General features: G+C 50.3%; 1 protein-coding gene across 1 annotated transcript in view; it reads right to left on the reverse strand.

Moving 5' to 3' along the window:
- Positions 1–4,293: 4,293 nt before the first annotated feature.
- LOC137301946 (C-reactive protein-like) overlaps positions 4,294–13,934 on the reverse strand; it is a 10,520-nt gene continuing 879 nt past the window's right edge. The window contains exons 2-3 of the mRNA XM_067971666.1: positions 10,228–10,405; positions 4,294–5,103 (exon numbers count right to left, since the gene is read on the reverse strand). Coding sequence (XP_067827767.1) covers positions 4,454–5,103; positions 10,228–10,405 — 828 coding nt within the window. The 3' untranslated portion in view covers positions 4,294–4,453. The remainder of the gene's footprint in view (positions 5,104–10,227; positions 10,406–13,934) is intronic.

Consider the following 13,934-nt stretch of genomic DNA (forward strand, 5'->3'; position numbering starts at 1 on the left):
GTTTGGGGTGTGTGGAGGGGGAGAGGAGGGTTTAGGGTTTGGGTTGTGTGGAGGGGGAGAGGAGGGTTTAGGGTTTGGGGTGTGTGGAGGGGGAGAGGAGGGTTTAGGGTTTGGGTTGTGTGGAGGGGGAGAGGAGGGTTTAGGGTTTCGGTTGTGTGGAGGGGGAGAGGAGGGTTTAGGGTTTGGGGTGTGTGGTGAGGGAGAGGAGGGTTTAGGGTTTGGGGTGTGAGGAGAGGGAGAGGAGGGTTTAGGGTTTGGGGTGTGTGGAGGGGGAGAGGAGGGTTTAGGGTTTGGGTTGTGTGGAGGGGGAGAGGAGGGTTTAGGATTTGGGGTGTGTGGAGGGGGAGAGGAGGGTTTAGGGTTTGGGGTGTGTGGTGAGGGAGATGAGGGTTTAGGATTTGGGTCGTGTGGAGGGGGAGAGGAGGGTTTCGGGTTTGGGTTGTGTGGAGGGGGAGAGGAGGGTTTAGGATTTGGGGTGTGTGGAGGGGGAGAGCAGGGTTTAGGGTTTGGGGTGTGTGGAGGGGGAGAGGAGGGTTTAGGGTTTGGGGTGTGTGGAGGGGGAGAGGAGGGTTTAGGGTTTGGGGTGTGAGGAGGGGGAGAGGAGGGTTTAGGGTTTGGGGTGTGTGGAGGGGGAGAGGAGGGTTTAGGGTTTGGGGTGTGTGGAGGGGGAGAGGAGGGTTTAGGGTTTGGGGTGTGTGGAGGGGGAGAGGAGGGTTTAGGGTTTGGGGTGTGAGGAGGGGGAGAGGAGGGTTTAGGGTTTGGGTTGTGTGGAGGGGGAGAGGAGGGTTTAGGGTTTGGGTTGTGTGGAGGGGGAGAGGAGGGTTTCGGGTTTGGGTTGTGTGGAGGGGGAGAGGAGGGTTTGAGGTTTGGGGTGTGAGGAGAGGGTGAGGAGGGTTTCGGGTTTGGGTTGTGTGGAGGAGGAGAGGAGGGTTTAGGGTTTGGGTTGTGTGGAGGAGGAGAGGAGGTTTTAGGGTTTGGGGTGTGTGGAGGGGGAGAGGAGCGTTTATGGTTTGGGGTGTGTGGAGGGGGAGAGGAGGGTTTAGGGTTTGGGGTGTGTGGAGGGGGTGAGGAGGGTTTCGGGTTTGGGGTGTGTGGAGGGGGAGAGGAGGGTTTAGGGTTTGGGGTGTGTGGAGGGGGAGAGGAGGGTTTAGGGTTTGGGGTGTGTGGAGGGGGAGAGGAGGGTTTAGGGTTTGGGGTGTGTGGAGGGGGTGAGGAGGGTTTCGGGTTTGGGTTGTGTGGAGAGGGAGAGGAGGGTTTAGGGTTTGGGGTTTGTGGAGGGGGAGACGAGGGTTTGGGGTTTGGGGTATGTGGAGGGGGAGAGGAGGGTTTCGGGTTTGGGTTGTGTGGAGGGGGAGAGGAGGGTTTAGGGTTTGGGGTGTGAGGAGTGGGAGAGGAGGGTTTGAGGTTTGGTGTGTGTGGAGGGGGAGAGGAGGGTTTTGGGTTTGGGGTGTGTGGAGAGGGAGAGGAGGGTTTAGGGTTTGGGTTGTGAGGAGGGGGAGAGGAGGGTTTAGGGTTTGGGGTGTGTGGAGGGGGAGAGGAGGGTTTGGGGTTTGGGGTGTGTGGAGGGGGAGAGGGGGGTTTAGGGTTTGGGGTGTGTGGAGGGGGAGAGGAGGGTTTAGGGTTTGGGGTGTGTGGAGGGGGAGAGGGGGGTTTAGGGTTTGGGGTGTGTGGAGGGGGAGAGGAGGGTTTAGGGTTTGGGGTGTGTGGAGGGGGAGAGGAGGGTTTAGGGTTTGGGGTGTGAGGAGGGGGAGAGGAGGGTTTAGGGTTTGGGGTGTGTGGAGGGGGAGACGAGGGTTTAGGGTTTGGGGTGTGTGGTGAGGGAGAGGAGGGTTTAGGGTTTGGGGTGTGTGGAGGGGGAGAGGAGGGTTTAGGGTTTGGGGTGTGTGGAGGGGGAGAGGAGGGTTTAGGGTTTGGGGTGTGTGGAGGGGGAGACGAGGGTTTGGGGTGTGTGGAGGGGGAGAGGAGGGTTTAGGGTTTGGGGTGTGTGGAGGGGGAGAGGAGGGTTTCGGGTTTGGGTTGTGTGGAGGGGGAGAGGAGGGTTTTGGGTTTGGGTTGTGTGGAGGGGGAGAGGAGGGTTTAGGGTTTGGGTTGTGTGGAGGGGGAGAGGAGGGTTTAGGGTTTGGGGAGGGGGAGAGGAGGGTTTAGGGTTTGGGTTGTGTGGAGGGGGAGAGGAGGGTTTCGGGTTTGGGTTGTGTGGAGGGGGAGAGGAGGGTTTAGGGTTTGGGTTGTGTGGAGGGGGAGAGGAGGGTTTAGGGTTTGGGTTGTGTGGAGGGGGAGAGGAGGGTTTCGGGTTTGGGTTGTGTGGAGGGGGAGAGGAGGGTTTAGGGTTTGGGTTGTGTGGAGGGGGAGAGGAGGGTTTTGGGTTTGGGGTGTGTGGAGGGGGAGAGGAGGGTTTAGGGTTTGGGGTGTGTGGAGGGGGAGAGGAGGGTTTTGGGTTTGGGTTGTGTGGAGGGGGAGAGGAGGGTTTAGGGTTTGGGGTGTGTGGAGGGGGAGAGGAGGGTTTAGGGTTTGGGGTGTGTGGAGGAGGAGAGGAGGGTTTAGGGTTTGGGGTGTGTGGAGGGGGAGAGGAGGGTTTTGGGTTTGGGTTGTGTGGAGGGGGAGAGGAGGGTTTAGGGTTTGGGGTGTGTGGAGGGGGAGAGGAGGGTTTTGGGTTTGGGTTGTGAGGAGGGGGAGAGGAGGGTTTAGGGTTTGGGGTGTGTGGAGGGGGAGAGGAGGGTTTAGGGTTTGGGGTGTGTGGAGGGGGAGAGGAGGGTTTTGGGTTTGGGTTGTGAGGAGGGGGAGAGGAGGGTTTAGGGTTTGGGTTGTGAGGAGGGGGAGAGGAGGGTTTCGGGTTTGGGTTGTGAGGAGGGGGAGATGAGGGTTTAGGGTTTGGGTTGTGTGGAGGGGGAGATGAAGATGGGGAGAGCGGAGATGGGCAAATGGGTTTCGCAGCGTCAGAGCATCAGTTGATTCAAATGGTCGATGGGATCTCTCTCTATCTTTCTCTCTGTCTCAATGTGAATCGTAATATGAAGAAATAGTTGAAAATGTGGGGCCTTATCATCAAAACAACGTGTGTTGTGGGACGATATGAAACAAGTGTTTAAAATTCTGTCTGGACTGGACGGGGTGGATCGAGACTATTTCCCACTCGTGCTCGGGATCTGGAACAAGGCGCCATGGACACAAGATTAAATTGCTGAGATTCAGGCAGGAGAAACGTCTTGATGCACAGAGTTTTGAGGCTGTGGGATTCACTTCCTGGGCTCGTGGCCGAGGCAGAAACTACATCAACATTCTCGATGAGAGTGGGCAAGTGGATGATGGAAAAGCGTCTGAAGGGATATTGGATCAGGAGGGGGGTCAAGGCAATTCGAACGATTTGCTGGTGTGGAGGCTCAATGCCGACATGGCCTGGTCGGGCCGAACAGCCTGTTTCCATGTTGTAACTTGTGAGTAATTGGATGTGTGTGACCCCGCCCCCTATTACTCCCAATACCGCAACCCCTACACAGTATAGGAACAGGAGGAGGCCATTCAGCCCCTCGTGCCCGCTCCGCCATTTGATAAGATCATGGTTGATCTGTGATCTAACTCCATATACCCTACTTTGGCCCATATCCCTTAATACCTTTGGTTGCCAAAAAGCTATCGATCTCACATTTAAATTTAACAATTGAGCTAGTATCAATTGCCGTTTGCGGAAGAGAGTTCCAAACTTCTACCACCCTTTGTGTGTCGAAATGTTTTCCAATCTCGCTCCTGAAAGGTCTGGCTCTAATTTTTAGACTGTGCCCCCTACTCCTAGAATCCCCAACCAGCGGAAATAGTTTCTCTCTATCCACCCTATCCGTTCCCCTTAATATCTTATAAACTTCGATCAGATCACCCCTTAACCTTCTAAACTCTAGAGAATACAACCCCAATTTGTGTAATCTCTCCTCGTAACTTAACCCTTGAAGTCCGGGTATCATTCTAGTAAACCTACGCTGCACTCCCTCCAAGGCCAATATGTCCTTCCGAAGGGGCGGTGCCCAGAACTGCTCACAGTCCTCCAGGTGCGGTCTAACCAGGGTTTTGTAGAGCTGCAGCATAACTTCTGCCCCCTTGTACTCTAGTCCTCTAGATATAAAGGCCAACATTCCATTAGCCTTCTTGATTATTTTCTGCACCTGTTCATGAGACTTCAATGATCTATGTACCTGAACCCCTCAGTCCCTTTGGACATCCACTGTTTTTAACTTTTTACCATTTAGAAAGTACCCTGTTCTATCTGTATGGACAGATGTGACACAAAACACCAGAGAGTGGGAGGTGAATTTACAGATTTAATGACTTGAATGGTGACCAATGGTGGGTTTACATTGTTTCCAACAAACGTTGATAAGAGACTGGCTTTACATCATGATTTAACTATTTTGACATTGTGCTGTTGTTTCTTCCTGGTGCATTTTTCTGTAGCAGCACGACTGTTCTACTCATCTTCAGCCTCGATACGCACAGTCCCTTTTATCTCGTATCTGATCTTCACCCAGTTTATCACATTCCCTTGTCGTCTCCTGCTGGTCGTCGGTATCTCACTGCTGCGTAGCACAGTGTCCCACAGGTTCAAATCGGTCATCTCTCCCACAAAGCTCTGCTCCTTGGAAAACCCCCCTCCCACTTTATCTTGATCTTGCCCCAGAACCAGAACTCCCCCTGGAACAATAGCTTTCCCCTGGCCGAGAAACTTCCAAGCAGTGCGGAAACCGTCCACCCGGGCAGCCGCTCTTCCTGACTCCGAGTCCCAGGTGACACAGAGCGGGGTCCATCCCACCAAAACTCTGGGAATCTTGAACTCAACCTGTTCCTCTGCCAAGTGCAACCTCAGATGGTCGCTACTTAACTCCAGTAGTATCTGGTTATGGTGATCGCTGGTTGCGTAAGAGAAGACAGATGTGGTGGGCTGAGAGTCACTCCGTACCTTCATGCACAGGGTGAAGGCTCTGAGCTCGACTGATTCCTCCAGCTGGACGATGACATAACTGTCGTCAGTTTTTCTTGGGAAGCTCAAGGATTTGAGCAGGAGTCCTGTCGAGACGAAGGAACAGAGATTTAACCAATCGGTCAGTCGTGCTACCTTGGCTTTCAAAAACGGGAAACGTTGGTGAAGGACATTGTGGGCCCAAGCAGAAAAGGTCTTACCGAATGGTGGAATCTTACAGCGTAGAAGGAGGCCATTCAGTCCATCATGTCTGTGCCAGCTCTTTGAAAGAGCTATCCAATCAATCCATTCTCCACCTGATCTTCTCCCCATAGCCCTGGAAATTATCCCTCCTGATCCCATTATCTGATTCCCCTTTGAAAGTTACTATTGAATCTGCTTCCACCACCCTTTCAGGCAGAACATTCCAGGTCATAACAACTCGCTGTGTGAAACAAAAATTCTCCGCATCTCCCCTCTGGTTCTTCTGCCAATTATCTTCAATCTGTGTCCTCTGGTTACCAACCCTCCTGCCACTGGAAACAGTTTCTCTTTATTTACTCTATCAAAACCCCTCATCATTTTGAACACCTCGATCAAATCTCCTCTCAACCTTCTCTGCTGTAAGGAGAACAACCCCAGCTTCTCCAGTCTATTCACACGTGCCTTGAAATGACTGCTTGTCACATCCTGTGTCAGCAATTCTAAGAGGCCTGAAAGGGTTTATTATAAATGCACCAGGTGATATTGTTACCGATAATTTGAATTGTAGAGTTAATCGGCAGAAGAACCGGAGGGGAATTGTTGTTTTACGCACAGCGAGTTGTTCTGATCTGGAATTCACTGCCTGAAAAGGTGGTGGAAGCAGATTCAATCGTAACTTTCAAAAGGGAATTGGATAAATTCTTACAGCCATAGAAACATAGAAACTTACAGCACAGAAGGAGGCCATTCGGCCCATCGTGCCTGTGTCAGCTCTTTGAAAGAGCTGTCCAATTTAGTCCCACACTCCAGCTCTTTCCCCATAACCCTGCATATTAGTCCTCTTCAAGTATATGTCTAATTGCCCTTTCAAAATTCCCATGGAATCTGATTCCACCACCCTTTCAGGGAGTGTGTTTCAGATCTTAACAACTCTCTGTATGAAAAAAAAAACTTCTCCTCATTTCCCCTCTTGATGTTTTGCCAATTATTTTAAATCTATGACCTCTGGTTACCGACCCACTTGCCAGAGGAAACACTTTCTCCCTACTCGCTATCAAAACCCCTCTTGATTTTGAACACCTCTATTAAATCTCCCCTTAACCCCTGCTCCAAGGAGAACAATCCCAGCTTCTCCAACCTCTCCACATAACTGATGTCCCTCATCCCTTGTACCATCCTGGTAAACCTCCTCTGTACCCTCTCCATGACCTTGACATCCTTCCTGAAGTGCGGTGCCCAGAGTTGTCCACAATACTCCAGCTGAGGCCTAACCAGTGATTTGTAAAGATTCAGCATGACTTCCTCGTTTTTGTATTCAATGCCCCTATTTACAAAGCCAAGTTTCCCATACCCTTTCTTAACCATCTTATCAACTTGCCCTGCCACCTTCAAATATTTGTGACTCTGTACCCCAGGTCCCTCTGCTCTTGCACTCCCCTCAAAATAGTCCCATTTAGATTATACTGCCTCTCCGTGTTGTTCCTCCCAAAGTGCATCACTTCACACTTCTCCGTCTTAAATTGCATCTGCCCTGTGTCTGCCCATTTTACCAGTCTGTCTATGTCCTCCTGAAATCTGCTACTATCCTCCTCACTATTTACTACGTTGCTAAGTCCTGTATCAGTCGCAAACTTTGAAATTGTGGTCCTGAAACCCAAATCCAGGTCATTTTGATATAACAAGAAAAGTAATGGTCCTAATACCGACCCCTGGGAGACCCCACTGCATACTTCTGTCCAGTCAGAAAAACATCCGTTCACCACGACTCTCTGCTTCCTTTCCCCTAGCCAATTACGTACCCAAGTTACCGCCGTCCCTTTAATCCCATGGGCTTCTGTTTTCCAAATAAGTCTATTATGTGGCACTTTATCAAATGCCTTCTGAAAGTCCATATATACAACAGCTACTGCACTACCTTCATCAACCCTCTCTGTTACTTCATCAAAGAATTCAATCAGGTTAGTCAGACATGATTTGTCTTTAAGAAATCCGTGCTGGCTGTTCCTTGTTAACCCATGCCTCTCCAAGTGAGAATTAATTTTGTCCTTGACAATGGTCTCTAGTGGTTTTCCCAGCACTGACCTTAGACTGACTGGCCCGTAGTTACCAGTTTTGTCCCTCTCTCCTTTCTTGAACAGGAAATATTTGCAGGACGATGGGGAAAGAGCAGAGGAGTGGGACTAATTGGATAGCTCTTTCAAAGAGCCGGCACAGACACGATGGGCTGAATGGCCTCCTTCCATACTGTAAGATTCTATGAGTTCAGTGTGTGCATTACAGGCTTCTAAATAGCGAAGATGAGAGAGAGAGAGAGGGAGATCCATACTTAAGAAAAGACATACTTGCTCTCGAGGCAGTACAAAGAAGGTTCACTCGGTTAATCCCGGGGATGAGGGGGCGGACATATGAGGAGAGGTTGAGTAGATTGGGACTCTACTCATTGGAGTTCAGAAGAATGAGAGGCGATCTTATTGAAACATATAAGATTGTGAAGGGTCTTGATCGGGTGGATGCGGTAAGGATGATCCCAAGGATGGGTGAAACTAGAACTAGGGGGCATAATCTTAGAATAAGGGGCTGCTCTTTCAAAACTGAGATGGGGAGAAACTTCTTCACTCAGAGGGTGGTAGGTCTGTGGAATTTGCTGCCCCAGGAAGCTGTGGAAGCTACATCATTAAATAAATTTAAAACAGAAATAGACAGTTTCCTAGAAGTAAAGGGAATTAGGGGTTATGGGGAGCGGGCAGGAAATTGGACATGAATTTAGATTTGAGGTTAGGATCAGATCAGCCATGATCTTATTGAATGGCGGAGCAGGCTCGAGGGGCCGATTGGCCTACTCCTGCTCCTATTTCTTATGTTCTGATGTTTGTTCTTATCTGCAGACAGTTGATAGAGAGAGGCAACAGGGTACGATAGACTGGAATAAAGATGGTCAAATGGTTTTCAGATCACATCTAAATCAGTGTGTTTATAGTCTGACAAGGAAAGAGATATTGGTTGATTTGGTTCTGGGAAATGGGAAAAAATGTATCAAGTGAGAGTAGGAGAATAATTGGAAAATAGTAACCACAGCAAAGAATGATTAGCATTTATATAGCGCCTTTCACAACCTCAGGATGGCAGCCAATTTATAGAGTAACTGGGGCTGTTTTCATTAGAGCAAAGCGGGGGGGGGGGGTAAGAGGAGATCTGATCGAGGTGCTTCAGTGAAGAGGGGTTTTGAGAAGGGAGACTATTTCCACCAGTCGGTAACTCGAGGGCATACATTTACGGTCATCACCAAAACAATAAAGGGAGAGATCAGGAAAGCACACTGTGGAAGATTGTTGGGATGTGGATTGTCTCAACAGAAACGGGGAGAAGCAGAATTCAAAATAACTTTTCAAAAGGAAACGGGTACATATTTATACAAGAACCAATTTCAAAGGTTCTGGGAAAAGCATAGGGGAGTGGGATTGATCGGATAGCTCTTTCAAAGAGCCAGCACAGGCACGATAGGCCGAATGGCCTCCTTCTGTGCTGTGCAAATAACATACCATTCTGAGCACAGAGTACAGGGGGGAGGTGGGCACAGGGGGGAGGTGGGCACAGGGGGGAGGTGGGCACAGGGGGGAGGTGGGCACAGGGGGGAGGTGGGCACAGGGGGGAGGTGGGCACTAGGGGAGGACAGTACTTCCAAAATGGGAATTTGGCTTGAGTGGGAATTAGGAACAAAGCAGGAAGGAAGGGTAAAGAGGTTACATTGTACTTATAAGTAGATAAAGAATATAAATTTAAAACTTAACGAACATGGATAGTAAGACTCTGAGCACAGGAAGGGAGAACGATGGGTGGGACCGATGGGACGTGGGAGTCTCAGGAGCAGATGTTGACTCAGGCGCACACATCTGCAGGGAGTGTCCCCGACTGAGGTTATGTGGGCTCCAGCCCTCAGAATTTGAGGTGGAGTTGGAGACAATCGGACACGTCTGGGAGGGAGAGAGGTTTTTGGAGCAAGGCTTCCAGAGGGTAGTCACCTCGCTGAGAGCTTAGCGAGATGATAGGGATAGTGGAAGGAGTGGAGGCTGCCTACAGACTAGAGCGGGAACTTCCAGGGAAAAGAACCTCTCCAGCAAGGTGATATCCCGGACTTCCCATGGGGTGGACGAGGACTCTGTGTAGGACCATCGACTGGATTACAGTGGGTCCAAAAGCCATGAGATGGTCCAAGGGCAGAGGTTAGCCATCCAGTTAGGAATAGAGTATCATCAGGAGACTCGATAGTTAGAGGGGTGGGCGCCATCGCCGAGAGTCCTGGACGAGTTGCTGCTTCCCAGACGCTGGGTTCCGGGACATTGTGGAAAGCCTGGAAAAGATTATGGAAGGTGAGTGATAGACATGGTCCAGTGGTGTCACAGTCGCGGACTCGATGGGCCGAGTGGCCTCCTTCTGTGCTGTAACCTTTCTATGATTCTATGTAGATGTAACGGCACTAGCTAACGGGGCAGGACGGAAGGGTCAATGTGTCAGGTTATAATGGGGGGGGGGAGAGAGGTCAATCCCCGGGAGTTGCAGTGCTCCGCTCCCCCCCTAACCCCAGCGGAAAGATGGCACAACCCTGCTCACCCACCTAATCGGGCCAAAGACCCAGGGCTGGAGCGGCAGCAACTCTGAGCAGGTTCACCCTCCGCTACTTTCAGGAGGGACGGGGTAGAGGGGAGAAATGGGAGGGGTTTGCTGGGGAGGAGAGGTAACACTGGACATGTACACAACATGGAGGTCAGAGGCTGGGTATTCTGCGGCGAGTGGCTCACCTCCTGACTCCCCAAAGCCTTTCCACCATCTACAAGGCACAAGTCAGGAGTGTGATGGAATACTCTCCACTTGCCTGGATGAGAGCAGCTCCAACAACACCCCCCATCTCCCACCTACCAACAAACTCAATTGCTACTCAACCATTCAAAGGCTTCAACTCACCCTCACGCATTATCACTGTTGCAAGCCGCACACCCACAGGTCTCTCTCACACACACACACACACACACACACACACACAGGTAGCTATTCAACCATGACAGCCACGTCACCCAAACACTCACCAACACACGTCCCGCTTTCTTGCAGGAGAAGGTGGCGCATAGCAGGAGGCAGCGAGTGGCAGTGGGCTCCATGGGTCACGAACCCGCTGCCCTCTCTCAGGATGACAGCATTCCTGCTCCCACCACTGCCACCCCGCCAGTGCCCTTGCTGTTGCCTGTCGGCCAGCCAGGCCGCTCCCTGTAGAGTATCGAAACTTTATCCACGTGTCGGAAACCTCCAAAAACAGGTACAAATGCACCAGCAGCCAGAAGCAATAATCCAGCAATTAACCTGTAATTACTTCACCATCCCTTTAAATAACGCTGGTGGGGGGGTCCTTCATGCCCGTCACGTCCTGTTCAGCTTTGTGAGGCTGAGACCGTGCGTTGGCTGGAGTGTGGAGTTCCAAAATAGCAGCGGTCCCTTTAAATCAGCGTTGCACACTGATTCACATCATGATTGCCTTACTCGACATGCTGCTGGCGGTCGTCAGGTGCGTGAGCAAACCCCTTTACCAAGATGGCGTCCTGCGCGCTGCCCGTCGGCAGTGTGCGCACGCATCTCGGACTCCATCTTCGAGGCTTAGTTGGCTGCATAGCGCCAGAAAATTGGGCGCTCGTCGGCCCAATTTCATCCCCACCGTATTTACAGTACAGAAACAGGCCATTCGGCCCAACAGGTCCATGCTGGTGATTATGCTCCACACGAGCCTCCTCCCAACTTACTCCATCTCACCCTATCAGCATATCCTTCTATTCCTTTCTCCCTCATGTGTTTATCCAGTTTCCCCTTCAATGTATCTACTCTATTCACCTCAACTACTCCTTGTGGGACCGAGTAGATAGAAGCAGACTGTTTGTAACGATCGAGGGGTCTAGTTGTTAGATTGAATGTAAGAAATTTCGGACAGGGAGCAGGAGAAACCTTTTACATGGAGGGGCACAGAGAACCTGGGCCAGGAATCTCCTCGACACTGATCTCACTCCGACACCGAAACTTCACCAATGGGGTGGGAGTAACGCCATAAGGAACCTGGAGCAGGTAAACACTGAGGGCCAGGCCAGAGAGATGAAGGAAAGGGGAATAAAGGGATATGGGAACAGGGTGGCCACATTGAGTTGTATAGTTAACATAACTTGATGTTTAAGAGGCTATGTAGTTTCTCCAGACTACTCTCCTTCAACGAGTCTTATTTTCTTAGGAGCTGATAACTATGGGGGTTAAGTTGGTTAACCCCCGAATCCAGGCCTGGGTATCACGGTGTGCGATTAGCCCGTGCCTGGTGGTACCGACACAGCCAGCACGTTAGATTGGTGCTGCAACCTAATTTACCTGATTGATGCACGGTGTGGAGCCCGAGCTGCATCCGTCTCTCCATTTTTTCCGTTCTCTCCACTTCACCAGCATGGACCTGTTGGGCCGAATGGCCTGTTTCTGTACTGTAAATATGGTGGGGATGAAATCTCGGGTGAGTGGCTCACACCTCTTAAAGGCAGCCTGCACCTCTTAAGAACATGAGATAGGAGCAGGAGTAGGCCATTCGGCCCCTCGAGCCTGCTCCGCCATTCAATGAGACCACGGCTGATCTGATTTTACCTCAACTCCACTTTCCCGCCCTTTTCCCATATCCTTTGACTCCCTTGCCGATGAAAAATTTGTCTAACTCAGCCTTGAATGTATTCAATGACTCAGCCTCCACAGCTTTTTGGGGTAAAGAAGTCCAAAGATTCACAACCCACTGAGAGAAGAAATTTCTCCTCTTCTCCATCTTAAACGGGCGACCCCTTATTCTGAGACTATGCCCCTAGTTTTAGATTCCCCCATGAGGGGTAACATCCTCTCAGCATCTCCCCTATCGAGTCCCCTCAGAATCTTGTATGTTTCAATACGATTTCCTCTCATTCTTCTAAACTCCAATGAGTATAGACCCAACCTGTTCAATCTTTCCTCATAAGACAACCCTTCCCTACCTGGAATCAACCCAGTGAACCATCTCTGAACTGCCTCCAATGCAAGTATGTCCTTCCTTAAATAAGGGCACCAGATCTGTACGCAGTACTCCAGGTGTGGTCTCACCAGCACCCTGTACAGTTGTAGCATAACTTCCCTGCTTTTATACTCCATCCCCCTAGAAATAAAGGCCAATATTCCGTTTGCCTTCCGGATTACCTGCTGCACCTGTATGTTGACTTTTTGTGTTTCATGTACGAGGACACCCAGATCCTTCTGTACTGCAGCATTTTGTGGTATTTCTCCATTCAAATAATATTTTGCTTTTTTATTTTTCCTCCCAAAGTGGATGATTTCACATTTTCCCACATTATATTCCATCTGCCAAATTTTTGCCCATTCGCTGAACCTGTTAATATCCCTTTGCAGACACTTTGTGTCCTCATCACAACTTGCTTTTCCACCTATCTTTGTATCATCAGCAAATTTGGCCACAAGACACTCTGTTCCTTCATCCAAGTCATTGATATATATTGTAAATAGTTGAGGCCCCAGCACTGAGCCCTGCGGCACCCCACTAGTTACAGATTGCCATTTTGAAAATGACCCTTTTATCCCGACTCTTTGTTTTCTGTTTGTTAGCCAATCCTCTATCCATGCCAGTATATTACCCCCAACACCATGAGCTCTTGTGCAGTAATCTTCTATGTGGCACCTTATCGAATGCCTTTTGGAATTCCAAAGACACAACATCAATTACTCCCAGCAGTGTTTTCTGCCCCTGGTTATTTCTTATCTCCACCCAGACTGATTCTACATCCTGATCATCCGAGCTGAGGTCCTTTCTCACCACTGTCCTTATATCATGCTTTATTATCAGGGCTACCCCCACCCCACCCTACCCTACCCTCCACTCTTCCATTCTGCCTCTCTTTTCAAAACGTCAAGTACCCTCGAACATTAAGTTCCCAACCTTGGTTACCCTGCAACGACATCTCAGTAATGGCCGCTAGATCAAACCCATTTATCTCTTTGTGCCATTCATTTGTCTATCTTCCGATGAATGTTGCACTCATTCAGATGAAGAACCTTTAATTTTGTCTTTTTATCATTTTTCCCGACTCTGACCCCATTTGCTGGTGCACTCTTATGTCTGTTCGCTCTGTCCCTTCCTCACACACTCTGTCTATCTCCTCCCTGTACTCCTTCCTTGTCCTTTCTCTTCCACATTCTAAATTTCCCCCCACCTGAACCCTCCCCACCCCCATTTAGTTTAAAGCCCTGTCTACGGCCCGAGTTATTTGGTTTGCCAGAACGCTGGTCCCAGGGGAAGCCTGTCCTGACGGAACAGCTCCCTCTTTCCCCAGTACTGGTACCAGTGCCCCATGAATCGAAACCCCCTTCTCCCACACCAATCTCTGAGCCACGCGTTCATCTCTCTGATCTGATTTACCCTGTGCCAATTTGCTCGTGGCTCAGGTGATAATCCGGAGATTATCACCTTTGTGGTTCTGCTTTTTAGTTTAGTCCCTAGCTGCTCCAACTCTCCCAGCAGAACCTCTTTCTTAGTCCTACCTATGTTGAAGGTACCTACGTGGGCCACAACAACTGGATCCTCCCCCTCCCACTCCAAGTTTCTCTCCAGCCCTGAGGAGATGTCCTTAACCCTGGCACCGGGTAGGCAACACAGCCTTCGGGAGTCATGCTCCTGGCTGCAGAGTACAGTGTCTGTCCCTCTAACTATACTGTCGCCTACTACAACCACATTCCTTTTTAC

This window comes from Heptranchias perlo, chromosome 35 (assembly GCF_035084215.1).
Source record: "Heptranchias perlo isolate sHepPer1 chromosome 35, sHepPer1.hap1, whole genome shotgun sequence".
Taxonomy (NCBI): domain Eukaryota; kingdom Metazoa; phylum Chordata; class Chondrichthyes; order Hexanchiformes; family Hexanchidae; genus Heptranchias; species Heptranchias perlo.